The sequence below is a fragment of the Rhinolophus sinicus genome, linkage group LG03 (assembly GCF_036562045.2).
Source record: "Rhinolophus sinicus isolate RSC01 linkage group LG03, ASM3656204v1, whole genome shotgun sequence".
NCBI classification, from domain to species: domain Eukaryota; kingdom Metazoa; phylum Chordata; class Mammalia; order Chiroptera; family Rhinolophidae; genus Rhinolophus; species Rhinolophus sinicus.
In genome coordinates this window covers 43,625,619-43,649,929 of record NC_133753.1, presented here as the reverse complement: position 1 = coordinate 43,649,929, position 24,311 = coordinate 43,625,619, and the positions used below count along the sequence as shown (strand labels likewise).

At 38.9% G+C, this 24,311-nt stretch overlaps 1 protein-coding gene across 11 annotated transcripts in view; it reads left to right on the top strand.

Annotated features, from left to right (window-relative positions):
• The window catches only part of MAP2K5 (mitogen-activated protein kinase kinase 5), a 228,634-nt gene that overhangs the window by 129,888 nt on the left and 74,435 nt on the right, over window positions 1–24,311 (top strand). For 9 of the 11 annotated variants that reach the window (XR_012494695.1, XR_002136832.2, XR_012494694.1 and 6 more), the window contains exons 16-17: window positions 3,022–3,093; window positions 22,302–22,331. Coding sequence is in view for 8 of the 11 variants with exons in the window: in XM_019725620.2 (XP_019581179.1) it covers window positions 3,022–3,093; window positions 22,302–22,331 (102 nt within the window). In the remaining 3 variants the exon portion in view is untranslated. The remainder of the gene's footprint in view (window positions 1–3,021; window positions 3,094–22,301; window positions 22,332–24,311) is intronic. The other 2 variants (XM_019725621.2, XM_074327520.1) reach the window with 1 other exon arrangement.

The following is a 24,311-nucleotide window of genomic DNA, read 5'->3' as shown; positions in this document are numbered from 1 at the left end:
CCAGCCGCGAGTCATCAAGTCCTGGCTCCATAAATCCAAAATGTATTAGGGCTTATCTTGTGCTTCTATCAGCTTCAGGGGCCTGGGCACGTTGCCGGGTCCCTGTGTACCGTCTCAGTCCTTTAGGATAGACACAAAGAGCTGGCTGCCCAACTTCGCTGAGCATTCGTGCTGAAGCACTCGTTGTTAGCTTATTGCAAGATCATTTCTCCAGTGAGAGGTTATCAGAATCTTGTCCTTAAGGAGTTCTCTTATTTGCCACCTGATACCTGTGACCATTTTCACTTTTTCGATTTTTTTCTTTTTTAATTTAATTGTTCTATGCTTTATTTTCAGCTTACAGTTTGCATTTGTTTGGGTAGTTCAGTGGGCAAATGTTATGAACGTATTTAATCTTATTGTTGGCCCTGTCAGAATATTTTTTGTGTGGCAACTCAATAATTAGTTCATGCTTGAAACCAATGTGCAGTAAGCATGTGTGACATGCCTTCAGTCAGCACACACTGTGTCCAGGCATCTTACGAGGTATAGATGAATAAGACAGATGAATAAGACAGAATTTGCCTCTTAGGAGAAACAGACTAGCAAATGGATGGTTACAATAGTGTGATCAGTTCATGTTAAAGCCGTGCATAACATTTTAATGAAGTACAGAGACAGGAATTGGTCATTTTCCCTGAGGAGTAGAGGAAGGTTTCACTGAAAAAAACAGGTGGCCCTTGAACAAGGTCTATAAAAGAAACATTCACTAAGCAGAGAAGAGAGGGAGATGGTCATTGCCTCTGCAGAGAACATGACAGTGTTTAGTGACAGGAGCTGAGTGTGCCAAACAATCACCCAGAGAAAGTATTTTTTTAAATGAAGATCACCAGAGCCACTGAGATTCAGACTCAGGAGGTTCATTTGTAATACGCATCTCAGGCAGGTCCGTGATGGCTAGTCGGAAGACTGCATTTTGAGAAATACTGACTAGATTCAGACTAGTGTTTGGTGCTCCTAACTCTTAATTCTGGGGGCAGATTGACATCCTGGAAAGAACCCTGATTTTGCAGCCAGGCATACCTGGGTCTCAGTCCTGGCTGTGTTCCTGAACAATACCCGCAATGCGAATCCATAGCTCTAGACTTCAGCTTGTCACCTAATCTTACTAAGCCTCCGTTTTCACATCTGTAAAATAAGGGCAGTATACCTCACTCTGCAAGATTATTATGAAGGATGGAGTATGCACAGTAGTGTCTGGCACATACTAGGTGGTCATTAAATGATAGCTAATTCTGACCTTATACTATAGTGGTTGCCAACTAAACCTCTCTGACTCGTTTTTCTCATCTGTTAAATGGGGATGATAATAAGACCCACCTAATATAGGTATTCATGAGTCTGAAATAAGACATGCGTGAAAAGCACTTAAAACAATGCCTGGCACATGGACATTCTTCAGTAAATGCACAATGATGGTATTGCTGCTGCTGAAGACGACGGCGTTACTCCTAGACCCAGCTGGCCAGTTCAGTAGGGATACATCCTAGTACCTATTGAACAAGGAAGAGTTGGACAACGGGTTCATTCATGTAGAACAAGCAACTTGAGAAATGATGGGCTGGGGGATTAGAACATAAACATACTAGGGGATGGAATGACCATGTCTCTTAGCAGCTGGGAGGCATGGTCACATGATGCTTGGCCCTTGGGAAGAATTATTCTTGGTAGGAAAGTGGCTTTACAAATTAAAGAAATAAATAAAGGAAGAAAGACCGTCCAATCTGCTACCTCAGGGCAGGGCTTTATGTAATTTTATGGACTGTGGTCCTGGGAGAAAGCAGTAAGTACACCAAGGTAGCCTGGTGGGAGTGGGAAGGAGGTTACAGAGTTCTGGGTCCCTGCTAATCAGCTCCCCAAAATGTAGGACTGCCAACTCACCTGAGAGCATCTGGCCCACATCATCCACAGGTGCATCTCCTGCTGATGGGTGGTAGATGCTTACGTCCTCCATCTAGTTACTCTTAAGGACTTACATGGGAGCTCCTGAAAGATGATTAGACGGTGGCTGCCAGGACTCCCGGGATGGTACAAAGGACATAATGCTGTCCTGGGGGCTAACAGGTTTGGTTTATGATCCCAGCCCTGACCTGACTAGCTCTGTAACATTGAACACCATCCTACTCTGGGAGACCTCTTACTCATTTGTTCCTGTGTTCATTTAAAAGACCTCTACGAAGTACCCTACTGAATGCCAAATCGTGGGGGACAGACCAGGCAGCACTCACTTCAGTATGAAATCATTCTGTTCAAGTAGAGAGTATGCACGTACTAGCTTTCCAGACCAGCTGTTTGCTACACATCTTGCATAGAGGACCAACAGTCCCAAACAGACCTTTCAAACTGTTCCTTGGTTCATGTCAACAGAAACCTTGATTAGTGGAATAACATGTTGAACGGTAAGTGAATCTGGGCAAAGGAAATAGGGATGTTTTTGTACGTGTCTGAATCTGTCAACTTTCCTAAAGTTTGAAATTATTTCCAAACACAAAGATAAAAAATCAAAAATGAGAAACTCCCTAGTGATCCAGACCCATCTCTCAAAATGCAAATACAGGTAACACATAATGTTGTATAATTTATCACTTCCACAGCTAAGATCACTAGATTTGGAAGGACAGGACCTGGGTTCAAGTCTCAGGACTTTGCCTAAATTATTTCACTAATCTAAGTCTTTTTGTTCTTCATTAAGGATAATAAAATTTTCCTCACAGGGACTTTGTGAGCATTCAATGAGATTTTATATATATACATATATGTATGTGTGTGTGTGTGTGTGTATACATATATATACACATATATATATTAGCTGTATAATTTATATTATCTATACAATACACACACATAAAATATAAAAAATTGCTTCGTTCTTCATAATGTGCTACACAAATGTTGCTGGCTCCCTGCCTTAGCTGAGCTCCTGTTAGTGTGTTTCCTGGAGTAGCTGACATCAACTCACAAGCCCCTTCTGTTTCCTTACAGCCTGAAAGAATTTCAGGGGAGCAGTATGGAATCCATTCTGATGTCTGGAGCTTAGGAATCTCTTTCATGGAGGTATGTTGTTTTTTGTAAATAGATGCTTCTATGTATATCTGTAGTAATATGTTCTATCAGGAAGAATGAAGATTTTGGGGAAAAAACTAAGCTAAACCTGCAGTGTGTTACGTGTATGTGTATACAGAGTTTAACTCTAAAGCCATTATTTTGATACCAGTGCATGGCTTGGGAACTGACTGTTCTAAAGTGCTATTTCTCACAGATCACCTGTATAAAACTTAATCTCTAGTGCTTCTTAAAAATACAGGTTCCCAGACTCCATCCAAGACCACTTAATGTCCATATCGCTTAGAATCCACATTATTACCGTGTTCTCCCTGGGTGATCTTCATACACACAAATCTGGAGAACCTGTGTTCTAAGAGAGAGATTTCGGAAAAATTCTGTGTGATGGTACCCTGGTTGGAATGCATATGACTTCCAAAGGTGATTACTTTAAAGAGTACAGCCCTACTCATTTGGATGTATAAGTTCTATATGTTTAGAAAGAAAAATGCCACCTTGTTCCAATATAGTCATATCACATGTTGCAGGACGGGTTGTGATGTGATCTGGGGGAGGATAAGCGGCATGTATTTAACACAGTTTTAAAGTCTTTACTCTTCACAGCCATATTCACAATGGATTTATCTTAGTGCGCTACCTGTAGCCCCAGTAGAACTCTGCGCTAAGATCTATACAGTCACCCTTGACCTTTAAGGAAACGTATGTAATTTCTATTAGGAGGACATCTGGGTCGATATGAATTACAATATTACAGAGTCTGGAGACCCATCAGGGCTTCAGCATTGTTTCTTACATACAATGATTCACATAAAGGAGGACTTTTCAAAAAGTAGAAAGGACTCCTTAAATAAGATCACGATTTTATCACTTTTTTTTTTGGTTAGATACATTTTCTGTGATTTTCGTAATGCATGAATGCAGTTGAATTTGTAAGGAAATATTGTCAGACTCAATTCTCCTATACTATGGAAAGAAAGTGAAAATAAAGTATTCAGTGTTCATTAAACCATATTCTGCTTCTTCATAAAAGGGAATCTAAGAGGGAATATGCTATGTGTGCATCAGCTGTGACGTGGCCATAATGGTGGACAGATGCTCAAAACTGAGTCTCAACAAAATCCTAAAGGGATTGTTCAGTTCACCTGTTTCAGGGGAAACTAGTACTTTTGATTTGTAGGGCTCAGGCCTTGCTGTTATATAATTTCCCTTCACGTGTTTTAAATCCTTGTCATTGAATGCATTTAATAAATGGCCAGATCGATAGTAAGAATATTTGAGAAGTTACATGATGTAGAGATAAGAATCCTAGCCTGGGAATGAAACACCTCGATGGCCTTCCCAGCTTTGTTACTGGATTTCTGGGGGGCCCTGTGTGACCACTGTGCCTCACTTGGGCCTCAGCAGCTTCATCTGTGAAATAATCATCTCTAAGGCCCTTGTCAGGCTACCATTCAGTGACTCTAAAACAGTCTGCTGTCGTCTGTCCTTAACAATTCTCTTTGACTTAGACAGTGGTGTTCCCTAATATGCCGAGGCGTAGCAGTACCGGGAAAGAGCATAACTAAGAGATTTAAGGTTTAGAGCATGTATGAATGTTCACCGTGCTTCCTCCCACATTTATTTTCTCATTCAGGTATTGACGTCCCATTATGCCTGTGAGGATAGACAGTGAGGGTCAGATAGTGAAAAGATACCCCCGTCTTGACTCTCATGGAGTTACATTTGGTGAGGAGTGGGGTGTGAGGAGAAAGACAGAAAACAGGATAACTAAACATGTAACTTGTCGGGTGGTGATAAAGTCCTTTGTTTTATACCAAATTTATTTGGGGTCCAAGGTGACCAAAAATATGTGATAGGGAAGGGTCGTAGGAGGTTTTGAGTCCGTAGAGGAGAAATTGTGAGCCATTCAACAGTAAGACAACTCCAGGGTTCTTTTAGGGGCAAAGGTGATGAGAAGATGACCTGAAAGTTGGGGGAGTTAGTCCAAAGAAGCACTTGAAGGCAAAGAGTCTTTGTTTTTACCATAATGCACTTGGAGCACATGTGATAAGTACTGTTTAAAATCACTATAGATAGACAGAAATGTGAATCTCAATAGCATTTTAAAATTCTGAGTAACAGATTATGTTCTGAAACATAGTCAACATCTTCTAAGAATTGCTTCTCTTCTGTTTATCCTCACTTTCAAAAACAAGATTCCCTTTCTTAGGTGTGCACTCTGAAGAGTCAAAACTTCCATTCATTCAGCAGTTATTATTTTAATACTGGTCATGTGCTAGGCCTTGGAGAGTGGGTTGTACAACGCTGAGAAAAGCCAGCCTCTGATAGAGAAGACAGACACCTACGGCCTGAAACAGAGTGACAAAGTCTGCAGTAAAACGTGTATAAAGGACTGCGCCACAGAGGGTGGTGGATGGGGCGGTCCTCAGAGGAGTTGACAGTTGAGTTACGTTGGTCTTGAAGGGAGTTTGCCACTGTGAGAAAGAAGGAAAAGGCTGAGGAGCCCCTGCCCATCCCCCAGCACACAAGGGAGATCTCTGTAAACCCTTCAGAGCGATCCCTTATCAAAATATGTAAGGTCTCAGCGAGGCCATTACTCCACCTATTTGTGTGGATACCTTCCTCCAAGTGTTTTGAGTCAATCAGTTTATTCCCCTGGGGCGCTAGGGGTAAAAAAACAAATGGGATAAAAATATAGGAAACTGAGCAAAGGAGTTCCTGAAATTATATGAGAATCAAATACAGACAAAATGGGCACTAGAGTTTTCTACCTCCATCTAAGACCCTGGCCAAAACTCCATAAATTTGGTCCATCCCCGAGGTTTGGTGACGCAGGAATCAGAAGTTTGCCTTCATTGTTTTACCCCTAAAATAAGGATGAGGTCACCCCTGCTCGCCTGCTTCATACTTTCCCCTTCCCTTGTTAATGTGCTGTCAGTATCCCCACGGGGAGTCACAACAAGGCCTCTTGCCACACGCTTTCATAAAAGATGATGCTACATGCCACTGAAAATGTGCCATTTAGAAGTCACAGACAGGTATATTTGTGCCTTGAGCAAAGAATCTTTAATATCAGACTATCCTTTATCTGGGGACAGAACTGCCCCCATCTCCTTGGTTCAGCATCCCTCTTTTTGTGGGATAAAGGGGTCTCTTCCAGCATCTTGTCAGCTATATGTAATATTTGGAGTCAGCAGAAGTAATATAAAGATGGAAATTACCCTGGAAGATGGAAAAAATGAGATTATTCAGCTTGATTAGAACATGGTAGTTTTACTAGATGGGAAGAATTTGGCCCCTTTCTGTTTGTTTTGTTTATGCTTTTCAACTCAGATTTTGAAATGTGTTGTCGTTCTCCTTGTGTGGATTAGTTATGGAATGAAATAAAGGTCATTGCCATTGTGGGGTTTGTGTAGGCAGGCTCACTTTGTAATGGGGAGAGAACCCATGTGGAATTGCACTTCTTCCTTAAAACTTCATGACAGGAATTAATGGAAAACTTCATGACAGAAATGCAAAAAAAAAAAAAAGAAAAAAGAGGATGAAGCACAGAAAAAAGAAGCAAGACCCACTAACAAGGGTACAAAACTCCTGAACTAGGATAAACTGGGAGGATTAATCCTGCCCCCAGAATATTTGTTTGACTCTTCTAGAAGGCTCACAATGGTTCAGTTAACTGGCCTATTCACTCTGGTGGCTGCTATTCAAGAGATTTCAGAGCTAATCTTTATAATGAAAATGAGTTTGGTACATACCGTGTTTCCCCGAAAATAAGACCTAACCGGAAAATAAGCCCTAGCATGATTTTTCAGGATGACATCCCCTGAACATAAGCCCCAATGTGTCTTTCAGAGCAAAAAGTAATATAAGACGCAGTCTTATTTCAGGGAAACACGGTAGGAAGGGCTTTGTTTTACCAAATTTGATGATTTTATTTAATCCTTAAAGGTGAGGAGTACCTAAAACATTTTAGGGCATAATTTCTTAGTTTCACAGGCAACTCAGTGCTTATCTTTTCTCCCACATAATGACTTGAGGAGAGAGTCCCACTGTTGTTTTTCACTAATTAGTTACTTCATTTATATTTTTGTGTCATTAGAGTCACAACATAAATCTGTAGGTGGGAGGTAAACAGTCATGTTTGCAAAAGCTCGGTTTTAGTTGGCCCTTCTTGGGTCCAAAAATAAATCAACATACTCCTCCTCTAGCCTTGCATTTACAGTCCCCCGATGATGCATATACATTTAAAAAGGCACCTGGCCAGTCCCTATTGTTCTTATGCTCACCGAGTATGCTCCATAAGTTTATGTTCTGGGTTGTGATTCTATCTGGTAGGTTATTATAAACCTTAATAAGGTTACGGTGAATAATCTTCTGACAGGCTTTTCTGCAGGAGTCAGGCTGAAAGCAGCATCTTTCACACGTGCGTTTTGCTCTTTTCACTTGGGTCCTTGCTCTTTCTGCCTTTGTTTGCCTCCTCTCTCTGCCAGTCTCTTGAGTCCAAGGCGTAGAACAATCTGGCTCGATGTGCTTGGTTAATTGGAGTGTCATCTAGTCCTCTGAGACCCCTCTTCAGCATGATCACTGTTTTATTGAAGTGGTTTGAATGATGTGTTAAATGATGAAAGCAAGGTCCATGGCTTAGAAAAGTGTCTCTAGACAGGTGAAGAACATCGTCAGAAAGCCACACACGGTCGTGGTCATCAAAGGAACACCATCTTCTGAAGATTTTTATGGGTTCTGTTGTTTTAACAAAGAGAGTTTTTCTTGAGTTTTAGAATTACCTTTACCGAGTTAAAAATAAATTCATGGAATAAATACTATGCTTTTTACTCTACATGGAATATCATTTTTTTTCATCTCCCCACGATTGAAACACCCTTCCTTCATGATTCTGACTCTGACCTCTACAGCTGGAAAGTGATATCTTCTTCTGACCTTCACCTGCATCTTAGTTGTGGCATATGGGTTATCCACTGTGTATCATGTCATAGTTCCTTATGATAGGATTCAAATTGATTCTCTCAAAATCTCCTGTACTCTCTAGCACAATTCCACTGCCCTAGTGAGTATTCAAGAAATCTTTTTGACTCCATTTTTTCATACTTTTGTAATGATTTTAAACTAGTTTCTGAAAATAAAGATCAGAGTTTAAAGCTTGATTGGAGCCTTGAACATAATGCGCATAAATGTTTGCTGAATAGATCACAAATATTTTGCAAGTGAAGAAGGGCTTTCTGTTTGCCAAAGTATCAGACCTAGATACAAATGTCCCCTCTGCTAGTATATACTGTAGATCCTTGGGTAAGTCCTTTAATCTCTCTGGGCCTGTTTCCTCATCTTTAGATGGAAGCTCTACCTGAGAGCTTCTGGACAAAGGTCACAATGAGAAAATTAAGACTTTATCTCTTCTCTTTAAAAGATACTACCTTTTGAAATGTTTACATTTGGTTCAAAAAGCCTAGTAATTCGGTGAAAGCATGTGGAATACATGCTTTAGCTTCCACTCTCGCCTCAAACTCCATTAAAAATAACCATAAAGGGATTTTTTTTTTTAAAGGCATAATATCATAAAGACAAAGCAAAAGGGAAAGGAGACAAGAGCAGCCAAATTTTGGATGTGGGAAATCAGTTGGACTATAGTAAACAACTTAGAGCTGAGAATGCTAAAATCCTAAGCCAGCAGTAAAGAAAATAAGAAACGCCCTGATTTATTGTAGAACACCCAGAACGCTAGGGCACTGATGGTACCAGATATCTGGACCCAGGAAGGAAGGACCAAAGAGAAGAGAACTGTTTTAAAGACTGTTTGAAAAGCACTTAAGCTGTTTGACCCACAGATTTTCCCTAACTCAGCATGGCAGACAGTTGCCTCACCCCAACCCTAACACAAGACTGGGGAGAGGGTTATTTTGGAAAGAATAAAATAAGTGATGCCTGGCACTGAGCAAGACTGCGTCCCGTTACTGAGTACAGACACATTGAGTGAAAGTTTAGATTTTAACTGTTGAGCCCTCTCAGCCTTCCTACCACCGCTTCCTAGGACACTGGCAGCCAAGATTACTTTTCAGGCAGGAAGGAGGTTGGGAAAGACTTAATCTAGGGAAATCTGACCAAGAAATCTTAAAAATCCAAACATTGGGAGTTCCCCCAAGGAGACAGCCCAGCCAGATCATGTTACGTCAGTCTGTCGGCTCCACCAATGAGCGCAATGTTTCTAGTCTGATTTTTACGTAGTGTCTTACTCTTAGCAAGTTATTTGAGGAAGGCCTTTAAGATGAGGACAGAGACCTAAAAAAAAAAACTAAAAAAAAAGCACATCACTTGGAGGGCCTTAGGGAGACAAATTCAAATGAATTACTATAGTACTCTCAGAGAGGTAAGAGAAAATACTATATCCAGGAAACAAGAACAGGCTGCTGTAACAAAGGAACCTTGAGAGCACAACAACAGATAGAGAAATGAAAATTAGGGACCCACGTGAGGAATTCTAACATATGAAAAACAAGTTTCGGGAAGAACGAACAAAGAAAACAAAGGGGAGAAAATCACCAAAGAAAATGTTCTCATTTTAATTTTATAATGTGAGAGAAATGTTGTTTGAGATTGCCCTCCTCTTAGTATTCCTACAACAAAATAAAAAAACAAAACCTAACTTTTAAATGATCTCTATCAATGCTTTGGCCCAGAGAGTGTGAGGTGTTTTGTTTGTTTGTTTTGGTGGGGGGGCGGGGGGTGTGTAGAACGTTTTTTAATTTTCTGTAGATATCTATAATAGAATTTTTCTGACGGAAAATTTAGCATAAAAAATATAAATGGTTGGATACAACTACCTTGTCTTATGGAAATGTTTAAAGCTCTGAACACATCTCATTTTTTTGTTTTGCCTTTACATATATTGTTTGATAGATGCCAGATAAGAGTCATTAGATACCAAGAAAATGAAGTGTGATCTTTCACATTTACAAACAAACCTATAAAGCGATGTGAAATAAAAGTAATAAGAAAGTGGCATGGATCACCCAGCCCAGTACCCTCGGAGAAGTTGGATGAAGAGTGTGTAAATCTTTCTATGATGTTTTCCAGATTCAAGGGCTATCATCCTAATTCTTCAACTGTTAAAATGCTCAGACTTGAGATTAAGCCAGTATGTTGGCACCACCACTTACAATCAGTGTGATCTTGCCCAAGTCATTGTGCAAGATCCCACTGTCAGTTTCTTACCTGTAAAGTGAAGAAAACATTGGAATTCATTCATTTCTCAGATATTTATTGAGCACCTGTTATGTGCCAAACACTTTTAAGTGTTGGGAATACACTGGTAAATAAAATATGCATGTTCCCTTTTCTTGCTGAACCTACCATGTAATGAGGGAGGCAGATGATAAACTATAATAGTAAGCACATATATTTTTTAAAATGGATACTTTTAATATTCGCGGCTCTTTTATAAACACTTTCATTTAACATTAACAACCCCATAAGGTTACTTTGAGAAGTAAGCTTCTCTTTGAAGTAACATCCTCATCTATATATTGGGTGTTTACCAGGTGACAAGAATTATGGAGCATTATCTAGACTTGGTTCCTGCCTCTAAATATAGAGAAGAACCCATTCCCCCTCTCTCTTCACACACACACACACACACAGACACAGCTGTCTAGTGGACTACAGCTGCGGCTTTGTTTGCCTTTCTAGGCCTTGGTGATTATGAACCTGGGCTGAGGGGTGACGGATGGCTCAAGATGCTCCATGAACAGCTGCTGTCAGCATCTCTAGACCATAAAAACTTGGCATTTGGTGTGATCCACTTAAATACTGATAGTTGCTCCTCTTTTTATAATTATTGTCAAGAACGGAAGTGGAAGTTGAATCTTACATTATGTCTAGTCTGCTGCTCCATCTAGTGAAACATGTTACCTGTTGATCAGAAGTTTCTGCTGAAAACCATCAGAAGGCAAAAGGATCAAAGCTGAAAGGGTCCAAACACCAAGGAAATTTCTGTGGAAGTTTGTATAGGAAAGTAGGCAGGAGTGTGATTCTAGAGTCCTGTCCATGGGCCTCCTTCCCTTCATTGAATGTTGAGGAAAAGAGCATATAGCAGTTTCTGTCACTCATGTCTCTGCTCTGACTCCCCTTTCTATAATTCTAACTTGATCTTTTCCATTGTGATTTTGTGTGTGTGTGTGTGTGTGTGTCTAAAATTTTTTGTAACTTACTGCAACAAGGAGCTATTAAAGTGACCTTTGGCATATGATGGATTGACTAGTTCAGCCCTTTGCAAGGTTTGTGAAGGGATCCAGCTGTCTCAGATTACCGTGCCTAAATGTGCATTTTCCAAGGTTGTCAGTGATCGTAGTGAATGTGAAACTGGAAGACAAAGTGAAGTTTCCCACTGAATGAGGCATTGTTGAGCTGCTTTGTGCTCAGAGCTTTGTGAACAACCATGAGATTAACAAAACAAGATGGAACAGGTGCTAGCAGTCCCAGCTAAGCATTTTCTTATTTTGATGGATTTCAGGCTGGTTTTTAAAGTTTGTCCCACAGCACATGTCTGAGTTGTGTATACGCACAGACCCACACGATTTGGACTTTTTAAAAACATTAAATCAACAAAGTCTTGATATGAAGAATATAGAAATAAAGAGAAGACAAAGCAAGCATTTGACAACCCATATTCAGATGTTTGAAGGATTGTCAGCAGAGAAGAGGCAAGCTGCTGCTTTATGATTGGCAGGCTGAACTTTGTGAAGATAACAAAAACAAGAAACAAAAAATCCCATGGTTTCCTATTCAGGAAGAATTTTCTAATGGATAGATCCCTATACCCTTCCTCCTCAACAGTGGAATCATTGCCTTTAGAGGTAAAAGTTGCCCATCCTCTGGGGGCATTTAAGCAGTGACTGAATCACCACTTATCTCAACTTATCTCAGGGTGTTACGTTTTGTTTTGTTTTTAAGGAAAAAATGCTTTGTAGAAGAGACAGGTATAAGATTACACAAGATGCATTCATTTATCCATTAGTCACTCAGGAAATTTTTGTTGAGTGCCTGTTATGTGCTAGACACTTGGGGACATTGCCAGTCACTTGGAGAATGAATCTGACAAAATCCCTGCTTTCGTGGAGCCTACATTTTAAAGAAAGGTGCATTATATCATCAGGGTAACCGAGTGGTGTGAAGTTACTTCTGAGTCGAGGTATAAAAGACGGGGCGGTTTGCTAGTGACATCTGTCAACCCTAAAGTTCTTTGAGTGTGATAATTTGGGGGAAAACTGCTGCAACCTTTGAGATATCCAGTGGTAAAAGCCGCTGCTCCTAGAAGTCTATCAATACTCAAATCCAGTGAGCTGGTATTGGCTTTAAAAATCCTCTCAAAGGTCTTATAGATCATATTACATACTTTGGTCCTAAACTGGATAATAACACGTTTAATATTTGTATACCATTTACTTAGAGAATTCTTTTACACAACTTATCTTGTATTTAGAGACTAGAATGTTTTCTCGCTAGAACGGAGACTTTAGAACTTATTTAAATTAGACTCCGCCTCTTAGGAGTGAGGAAGCTGAGTCCAGAGAAGGGGAGGTATGTGGCCCCTTACAGCGCACAGCTAGTACTGCGGAAGAGCCAGAACCTGGGGCTTCTGATGTGAAGTCTCATACTCTTTCCTGTTATTCCTAGCTGTTGGCATCTTGCTCATTGTCATTCTAACAAGAAGGGTGACAACATGACACTATGTATGTGTAACACTTAACAAAGCCTTTTGATATTCATTATCTTGTTTAAGTTTCTCTGATGGGAAATGACTGTAAAATCAGTAATTTAAGGCATCCAAGACTGTTCCATCCTATAAGCATCAATGTTCCCATTTTGCAAATAAGGAAACTGAGATCAGGAGAAATTAAAAGACTTTTCCAGGAAAGTCTAAGTTACTAGACCAGCCAGTAGTAGTCATGTATTCTGACTCTGGATTAAAGTCTGCTTCTTCCATTATGCTACAGAAAAGGAGGAGATCAAGTAGTTTGAAAAAAAGAGATAAATGATAAATGTAAATGGGCAGGAAGTCAGAGAAAGAAAAAGACTGGTTTATCATGACCCTGGTCATCAATCAAGGCTGCTTTTCTCAGGGTTACTGCCTACACTATCCCTATAGCTGGTTCAATTTTACTGTATTTTGAAATGTGCAATTGGCTGTTGTTTCTCAGAGACTAAGGCCTATTTTATTTTTTTTTAAAGAAATACAAAAATTATCCTAATCCTCAATACTTCTGCTATAATAGGAAGTGGGTAGGTGAAGACCCGCCTAATCAGTAAACATGTAGTGCTACCCTGTGTTGTCAGTAAGGATACAAACTTTGCCCTCAGGAGCTCCTTGACTAGTGGGGAGAAAGGTAAATAAATGTGCAATGGAAGAGCACAGGACTGGGCAGATGAGAGGGAGAGCTGAGATCAATGCGTGTGTCTCTCTCTCTGCCTCTCCCCGCTCCCTCTCTCCCCACCGCCACCACCACCACCATAGAGAGACCAGAAGTAAGAGAATGTACCTGATTATACTCCCTTGACTTTGCAATATCTAGAAATAGACTTGTAACCTGGGTTGAGCTCAATAGACTATACCGTAGCAGTGATGAATTCTCAAGTACCCACAGCTGCATGACTCCAGGAGCAGTTTAGAAATGGAGACATCCTTCACCGCCACCCCCACCTCGAGCTAGGTCTCTAGGGACTGTTATGATTAAAGCCACCTACTGTCAGATGATATAGGTCAGCATTACACATATTGAAAGGGTGTCATTTTTTAATTCTTACTGTGACTATCAAAATGGTTATTAAGCACATGAGATAGATTTGGGGACATTTAACTCTAATCTTTTCCCTTCTTACAACCCTTTAGTCTTTAATAAGAAATAAGCCACCTAAATTAATCATAATGCTTAAATATGTGAAAGTGATTATTCTAAGCAGTGCTGTCTAACAGGGTCTTGCCAGTTAAGACTATCAGCCCCTGATATTGAAGAGTCTGTATACTGTGTTCACTGAAGGATTGTAGCATAGAAACAACTAAATCGTGCACCAGCAGGGTGTCCAGGTTCCAGGAGCCATCACCATCCGGGGGTTCTCATAATCAAGGACTGCTGAGTGTCAGCCTACTGCAGAGTATTATTTCTGGTGTCATGGGGAATATATAAAGTTCATGACTCAGAGTTTGCCCTTCAACAAGTTATACTTTACCTGGCATTAGAGACACAGGAAGAAGACGTAGAACACTAGGAAATGTCATCAGGTGTAGAATGTGATTCACTGTCCAGTGAAGGGTGTTAGACAGGGAGTTGTATGAATTGTTCTCCAAATTGTCTTTTGGGACTAACTCCCAACAGAAGAGCAAGGAGAATTTGAACCAAGTCCTGAAAGGATAGGTAGCTTGGAGTTCCATCTGTTCACCTGTTACACCATCTCAGATTGCAGATAGGAAAACTAACGTCGGTGTTACATGTTGAGTGAGTTGTACAAAAACTTGAACATTCATTGTTCTGTTAGAAAAGTAGAATGTTTGCTTCTGTCTATCATGACTGAACTTTGCCTCATTTTAATTCAGTCTCTCACTGAATTTCTTTTCAGTGCACCCAGAACACCATCAAAAAGATACCTTTGCAGATGTGTTTAAGTGACTTTTAGACATTTAGGTATATACGCAGATATTTTGATTAGCATTACTCTGAGTTAGAGCTACTAATGGAAATCAACTTGGAATTATTAGAGTGTTTTCAAAGCTTTTGACAAAGTGGGTCTCTTTAAATGAAGGGTGGTTTTTTTTCCCTTTTTTTAAAGCCCAGTTAGCTGCCTCATATTTACTATGGCCTAGTTGAAATTATATATCACGTTTAAACCACAGTATTCAATCAAAAAATTATTCGGTCAGAGTTTTTGGTCTAATGTAGATAGATTGATACACACAAACACCCATATACATACATAGACATATATGCATACACATACACACTCCTTTTTAAGGGGGAAAAATGATGCAAGTGAAATAGCATTATGGGAGAGGAAGGAGAATTATGTGTTTGGGGACAGCAGGGTGAGAGAGACCAAGCAACATTTAAAGATTTAAACAATAGCATTTAGCATGAAATCTACTTTTTATCATCCTTACCCAGCCATCAGAATGAAGAAAGACAGTGTCCAGCTGCAGCAGTAGTTTGGTAGCAGGAGAATTAGAAGTAAAGGTACCAGTGCCTGAGGGGTGGGTCATGAATTAATAATTGCTGTGTGGCGATGAGCCCCATCAGAAGAGCTGAAAATGAGGAAGTTGCCTTGCAGAGTACTATCAATCACTCAGTGACCATAACTTCCAGTAATTAGTGTATTTTATGGGCCTTTGCTTCAGTGGCTCGAAAGCACATATGCTCCAGTCACAGCTAAACTTTGCCGGAGTAATATTCCAGGATGATTTATCCTCCTGCTGCACTGGGATATAACCCTATATTACGTGAAGATTGTGAACTAAGCTGCAATAAAGTGTAAGTTTAGGTACAGTTTGCCCAGGTTGAGACCTCAATGTATCATGCTTTTCAGCTTCCATGGTTAGGCTACAGCAAGCAATCATTTTTAACAGTGAAACAAATAAAGCAATTAAAGGAACAGCGTTAGGATATTGTACTTGTGAATTACTGTTGCCCTCTCCCCATTTAAGTGTCCACTGTAATAAGCCCATTTCTAATTTAAAAAACAAAACAAAACACTATTAGGAACATTTGTTTGTAGTGCTGTCTTTTCTCCATTATTATGAGTAGTAATCTGTGGGATAATATGTAGGACCTTCTGAATGATGGAGAATTGCCTGATTTAGTTCACTGTGCTACTGTGTGTAGGCTCCTTAAGTTAAAATAAATTTTCTTTCTATCAGTGGATTCTGGTGAGGATGAGTACTTCTTTTTTAAATACTGGCACATGCTAAGCAGCACTCCTGATGGGAACCTCACATTTTAGGCTCTTTCTACACAAAGAAAACGTTATTTGTGAGCTCTTAGGAGCACTGGGTGGTTTTTGCATAGACACGATGAGTTATTTGCCAGGGTTCAGCCACTGCACCGGATGTCTCTGGGGCCTTTGCGGGTGGGGTCCTTTGCCACTGCCAAAACATCTGTAGAGCCCAGAGTTCCTAGTAATTTAACAAGCTTTGCCATCATCCTACAGCATGACCTTGGGCAAATTAATTAAGCTTCTGGTGCCTCCATTGGGCCATAATTCTGTTTGTGTTAAAGAAATCCTGAGAGTTTATAGGAAAGTATGTGAAAAGAAGTATAACTTGAATAAGGAAAGGATATGCATGGTTTGACTGTATTCTTTTTAGAGTGAATTGTTTCTTCTACACCACTTTTAATGATGGTGTCCTTGAATTTCCTTACATAGAAACCAAGTGATAGGCTCACTTCACCAAGCATGGGTGGAAAGATATAGACGGTTTCATGCTTTCGTTATATTTATTATCCCATCTTTAATTTGCAACATATTATTATATCATACAAGTTAAAACAATAATACTAAAGCAAACTAATTGTCTTTAATTAAAGTGAATTAGGTTTTGACTTTAATATATTTGATGTAGTGAGAACTGATAACGTGGAGGGTCCCAAAGGTTATTAGGGCATATTTCTGTTGGGCCTGATGGTGTTAGTAATAACCCTCTTCCTCATAGTTTTAGACGTGAACAAATATGTCACTTCATCAGTCTCTGTTACTCGCACTTATGCCCCTCCGCAGGGGTTGCAGATTCCACAAGTTATCAGCTAATGGCGTTATACATTAAAAATTGAAGCTCTCCTCACTCCGAGGCCTTCCAAGGCTTTGTTCTTAAGCCCTAGACACTTTGGAGTGCAGCTGCAAACTATAGGCAGAAGATTAAATTAATTTGTAACTTTTTTTTTTTTGGTCCTGCATTACTAAATCCTCCACATTTAATTGAAACCTTACTTCAAGTCGCTTTGTGTTTCTGTGTTCTTTGTTGTCAGTTTAACCTCCAAAGCACTTTAACACTGGTGAATTGCTGTTATATCCTTTGGATTGTTTTTAAACCATTCAGTAAGAGGACAGTGAAATTGACACATGGGAAGAAAAGTAAAATCTTAGGGTAGATTTTGAGGTATTTAATATTTATTATGGTTCTTCCACAGCAGTTTCAGATGATTTAAACTCTCTCTCTAGGACTGTGTAAATTGGTCTTGGGATGAAATCTCACCTAGGGAATTTTATGTAATCCAGTAGTTAAGTCTGATTTTTTAAAGTTTCCCTGTGTCTGAATGCTCCAAAGTGGCTGCTGCATTTCTGGAAAATGAAGATTTAACTGTAGTGCATAATCTAAATGCAAAATCCTTAGATGGAAATTTAATTGTGTAAAATGTACACAAGGTAATTAACAAATTTTAGAACACTTCAGACTGTAAAGTCCTCCTTCAGCTAGATCACTGCCTGTATTGAAAATGCTTATTTTCAATTTGCAGTTATGCTGAGAAACATACAATATACATAAATTAAGAATTAAAAAATCCAGTGCTCTTCAGTATAACTATATTTATAACGACTCCCACATTGTTGATATTCTAAGTGGGAGACTTGATCACCAACAATATATCCTGAGTTTGTCTCCTGCATTTACTTTCTGGCTACAATATATGTTTTCTCTTTGTGATTTATGACTTCATGGTGATCATTATTTTTATTACCAGCAGAAGCCACTTTTTTGCTTTGTAAATAAATACCTCTATCCTAACTTCTTGTTAATATACAAAGGTGTCTATCATGCAGTTGTTATGTTTTTGGCAAATGTTATGATCACACCCACACACAAATACACTTGTTATTTAAATTAGAAAATCTAACATTCAAATACTACTAACTCAAGAGTACTTCATTGGACAAATCAAAGTCAGTAAGATGACATAAGGAACAGTCCTAGTTTTACAGTGGAATGTTAGTGGTTTCCTGATATTTAAATGTCTTCCCAACTGATAAATGTTTTCAGAGCATTCTTTTGCTGCCTTTTACATGGTAAATCTCTCACAACGAACAAGACTATTTGGCAGTTTGCCGAATCTTAAGTATTTGGAATTAACTCTTTCGCTGAGTCAAGTGATTTCAAGTTTTTGGTTTTTTTTTTCAAAATGTGTCAGAAATCCACCAAAAAAAAAAAGTTGATATTTTGACTATTTTATGCATTTAATAATAACAATTTGAGCTGCTTTGTATATAAATGACATTTTTATGTATAAAAATTTCAGATATATTCATTCGGATATATCCGACCATCACAGCAGAAGGGTTAAAACGCACTTTTTTAAACATTAAATAGACTCCTCTTCCTCCCCCAGCTCTACCTCCTCCGCCACCACCCTCAAAAAAATAAAGCTTTTTCAAATCTTTTACAACTGAGCCTTTGCCCTCCTGGGAATGAAAAGGATGTAAGAGTCGTTTGATAAATTGTTGGCATTTATGTGAGTCCACATTTTTCAATATACTTTTTTTTTTAAACTGGACCTAAGCTGCCTATATTTAAATGCGTCTTTTGTAAAGATGATAAAGAGAGCAAAGATTTCTATTGGCTTAGCCCTAATCTGTTTGCTTTGTTGTGATTCTTTTTTTTTCTCTAACTGTTAACCTATTTATAAATCTAAATCTACATACAGAGGTCATTGGTTGGCTGAACTTAAACCATTTTACTCAGTAAATTTAATTAAGAAAATACAGTGCAACTCATAAGTAAATGAGTTTTTTCCTAGTTTTAAACCAAACCACCCTCTTGTGTGCTGATTGCCTTGCCCGACCCCTGGTGATACAGAAACAGGCAAAATTAAAAAGGACATTAAAGCTTCATTAAATCTGAAACACATTTAGTACAGTGACATATCTGCAGGCCATTTCAGAGAAGATTACATACTCTCTTTTGTAAGTTTCCTAATTTATAATACCTTGACAATAAAAACTGGGGAAATGCAAGTAGATTAATAGACCAGTAGGGGTAAAAGACAGAATGGCCCCCAGTTCGCCTGTCTCTGAAAAGTTCACTCATAGCATATGTACTCCCTCTCCCTGTGAGGGTTCCGTGTTTTGACTTCTGGCAGCCTCATGAAGTACTTGTTCTTCATGCAGCCGTATCTGGTAAGAGCCCTTTTCCTTTTTCACTTTCTCCTAATTGAAGTTGATAAAAGGGTTCTAGGGCCTAGCTATATATTTCCTTCTGTTTTGGCACAAGACAAATAGTGTGGAACATAAACACTACAACTGCATTAAACCTGGAGGACAGGGACATACATGGAAGGCAGCTCCCTCTCCTGGGGCCTTAGAACGACTGTTTTTGGTGCCTGCCTAATAGGACCGCTGCCAGTTTTCACTGGTGCAGAATTGGAATCCTTGGCCTGCTGTTGGAGCAGCCCAGTGGTGACACTGTGAGAGAGGCATGCTGCTCTGGCCACGGACAAGGACCCATTGTCTGTCCTCTCACTCAAAAGAGGTCATACCTACAAGATGTCTGACAAGCAGATATCCCTGGAATGTTGTTGACAAGTAGGACTGAGACTCCACAGGATGTAAGGAAGGTACATACAAAGCAAAGCGACTTCCCAAGAATGATTAGTTCACTAGTTCAAGCATTGCCACCTGTTCCCCAGCAGACTGGTACGGAGAGGCTTCCAGCTGACCAGCTTGCACTGAATTTTCTGTGTTCGTCTGCATGGTGTGATCTCACAGAGTAAATGAAGGCCATCAAGCATCCTTATTACCTTGTACCAGTCGTGACAGAGAGGGGCCAAATAGATGAGGACACATTCCCAAGATGGCTGAAACCTGGCCTCTCCAAGAACAGTGATGGCTTGAGAATTTGAGGCTTTCAGTTGAAGTAGGAAGAATTCACATTTCTCACCTTATTCCACTCTTTTTTAAGCCTTCCATTTATCATTGCTTAGTTCTTTAAACTGCAAGAACCAATGGCAGTGTTGGCACCTGCCAGCTAGTTTAGATCTTAACTGTATATATGGTGGGCAAATTTCTTCTGTTGGTAAGCCATAGGGGCAAAATTCTTCCGCAGACCCTACTGACATGTTCAATATGTACCCAAATAAATCGCCCAGTACCGTAGAAGGGCTTGAGGTAGAATGTTCTATATGTTTTCTAGTAGTTACTCGTTTATAGCTATTAGCCTTTTTAGGTCAGAGACCCTCTTTTTTTTGGTAGTTCTCTAAGTCCAAATGGGAAGAATATGCCAAACTCATTGTGATAATAGGTGACAGCTTTGGTGAGCTGTCTCTGCCTGTCACTTCGGTACAGTTTAGTGCAAACTGCTAGTCTTCCTGTTACACAGTAGACCACAGTAACTCCTGAATCAATGTGCACACTCTCACTAGCCAGAGACTCACTGTGTTTACAAAATGAAGGCAAATCAATTGCCTGTATAGTAGGGGCAGGGGAGAGCTGAGTCCCACCCTTTCCTAATTAATAACAGTACATAGATAACAAACACAATCACAAAGAGAGTTTGGTTAGCTATTCACATTCTCTTTCCTTCACTATATCTTGTGATGTTTCTGCTATTTATACTTGAAGGAATTAACGATATCCACCAAATGGAATAATGATAATGTAACTTGATATCTTGAAAATCGATGAACTCTGAATATACACGAAATAAGTACAAGGTAATGAAACTTACCAGGTCCTCCAAACACATTTATACATCCAAATGAGGGTTGGCCCTTTCAGAGTAGTCACCTTTCAGGGTTTTATGGTTTATCCCTATTATATTGCTATTGCTCAAACTGCTTTTAGAACCTTGAAAATTAACCTCAGCATCTTCATGTCTAAGATGAGTAAAGAACAAAATATTTATTCCTTGAATTTGGGTTTTGGTAATACCCATAGACTATTCAAACCTTTGTCAGCAAATAATTTACATAGTCAAAAAGCTATGGGGTATAATTTTAAGTCCAAGATAAGATGTAAGATGGCAATTCTAATAAAGTAAATGTTCTCTTATTACTTGAAATTATTTTAGACATAATTCCAAAAAAAGGAGTTCACAAATGTTTAGCAGGGTCAGTGTCTTTGAAATAAATGCACAATTTCTCAAGGTCTAGAAAAGCAGTGTAATATGCTGGAAAGAACACTGGATTAAGTTGCAAGTCTTGGGGTCAGTCCCTACGCTTCCACTGATGAACCATGTGGGAACTTCTTCAGTGGGACTCAGGTGCTAATCTGTAAAATGGACTGATGTTCTCATGGGTCCATTCAGGCGTCAGTTCCCTGCTGTAACAATGCTATTTTGAAAGTATTTTCAAATACATACACAGGATTTTAGGCCTGACAATGGGCCACATTATGTCGTTGGAAAATGTTGCCACTATTTTCTTTAAATAAGTTACGGTATGTTTGGTAAATTTGATCTTATTACTTTATATCAATCCTATTCCTGGTCAAATCATTTTGTTTTTACAGGTGAAGATCCAAAGACCAAAATTAAGTGATGGGTCTAGAAACACATAGCAATTTACAAATCAAACAAAATGCAAAGCTCTAAGGATTCACTTTCATAATTTCTGACTTAGACCTGTAGTTCTGACTTCAGGCTTGAAATGGCCTTTTACCAGTAGTAGTAGTAGTAGTTCTTTTCTTCTAATTATAGATAGACAATGGATGAAAAAACTAACAAATACATGAGAATCATGGCAAGATTTTCTTGAAGTACGTTTCATTTCCCATTTCCTACAGCCCTTCCTATATACTTGTAGTTGAAATTCTACAAAGCTGTGTGCTGGGAACAATTAGGTGTTCCCGTTTTACAAAAGGCAAAGCCAACCATCTCTGTCTATAGTTTTACATCTCTGTCTAGAAAAAACTGTCACACACATGTAAATGTGAATAATGCCCATATAGCTGAGAATATTCCTAAGGGAAAACATAGAAGGATAATGTTTAGTTGTTTTAAAATTGGGATATTTTATTGGGGATGTAACCTTGTTCATTGAAAATGTCCATTCTAAATACAACTCTTAATGTAATTACAGTAATCATTTAGTTGGTACATTTGAGGTTGTGAGCTTTTTATATTTGCTGAATGCAATTCTGAAATTTAGTACTTGTCTGTCTTTAGGAGATCTGCCCTGCATGCAAATCTTTAACTAGACAAATATTATTTCCTTTCCCAGCTTGCTCTTGGGAGGTTTCCATATCCTCAGGTAAGATTGTTCATTACTGCCGTTTGCCACTGTGACATTCATTCCTATGTATGAAGGTGCAGGGAGCAATTGTGAACATTTGAGCCACATACAAATAAATCTGTCCTGTTAAATTGAAAAGTGATATCTTAAAGGAGTCATTTAGGAGTCTCTATTGATTTTTGATTTTTTTTAAACTCCAGATTTTTTCCTTCTTTGTTAAAGGTTGAAAGCCATCGTTGTGCTCTTCTTTGTGTGACATTGGTGATGTTTTCCCTTATTCTAGCCCAGTACCATGTGCTCATATCGAGATGGGGGGAGAGGCACAGCCTTTTCTTGATACATTATTTGAGCTTTTGGATTCATTAAAATTTTTTGAATTAAAGGATTGAGATTATATGTAAAAATATTTAAATATTTCATTATTTTTGCTAAGCAAATAGATGACCCCTAATTTTATATGGGTGCGATTTTGAACATATTCTTGTTTTTTAATTTGTCCCTTCCTATTCACATTTCTAAGAAAACAAACTATCCATTGTGTTACCATTGCTGATGATAATCTTTATAATTTCTTTAAGGTTTTTATTATAGGAGAGTACTAGTACTTAAAATATAAAGCTATTCTGTGGTTTGAAAATGACTCCCCAGTGTGTGGGGGGAAATAAGTGAAATGTCTAGAGAGATGAAAAATGAATGGTTTGGCTGTTTTCCTCTGGTTGATGCTCACTGTTTTTCTGGCATCTTGGTCTGTACAGGCCAAAGTGCCTGGAGGCATGTCTGATTTAAAGGTGGTGTTGGTCTCTGCTCTTTAAGCATCTATTAACTTGCTATTATTATGCAAATAAGTGTTGTATTACACATACTAATTTATGCATGGTTAGATTATGCAGATGCATCACAAACATGGTTATTGAATAATAGGATGGGGCTCCTCTCTACCATCTTTATAAGCGGTTTTAAGCAAATTCTCCTGATACCCATGTGGACATTTAAAGACCCTTCACTCGCTGAAACGTCTCTTTTGTATCCTTTTTCTTTTACAGTTAAAGCCATCAGATAAGTGGAACGGAAACTGTCCAAGTTGTTAGGTTCAAGAGCGTTAGTCTCACTTTTCAAATTTGAAGCCTTGTTTAAACATAATCTTTTCCTTAAAAAGAAAAACCTAAAATGTAGTAATCGCTTGGCATTCATTCTAGCATTTAGTGAGATTTTAGTATATACAGCCTGGCTGCTTAGCTCTAGGTAGCCCATCAAATTAAAATCACATTTTCAGGATTTATAGTCCATTAGAATATTTATCTTCGTAAGCCTCTTATTCTGTCAGTAATTTTTAAAGAAGTCACTATTTGGCCAATTTATGCAGTCTCCTAAAATTCTGTAAATGAAGAGGCCCTATATTCTATATCTACCACACGTCATGGTAGCAAACTTGTAAGCCAGCTAATAAAAATGCCAAAGATTAAGAATCTAGCTATATTCTTGAGATTCCTAATGTCTAGGGTAATTAATCAGTCAGATCGGGTAAGGGATAAGTCTGAGAAACGGATTGCCAGTGCATTTGACAAATGAAGCATTTGAAGGCTCTGGTCAGATTTGGGAAGAGGCTGTACACCTTTGCGGTGTTGTTTTCTTGAATGTCTAAGTACACGTTTACTTGATGGGTCAAAGTGGAAGTGGGAAAATTCTAAAGTGCTGAACTCCCTAGTTAGCAATGACCTTTATGCCAGAGTTGGGGGGCAAACTGTATTCCTTGCATCATGATAGAATATTGTTACCAAATTGGGACTTTTACGTACTTCAAATAATAGAAGCAGCTTTGAGATGCCATCAGGCCTGTTTCCCAGACTTTTCAACAGAAGTTTGTGTGCTTCGTTGTTAGAATCAATAATGACTATTGGTAGAGTTGGCATTTATTTTACAGACTTCGTACTATAGACTGAAGATTGGGAAAGAATACTTTATAAATTCCTTTCTTGCCCCCTCTCTTTTGCCCTCAAA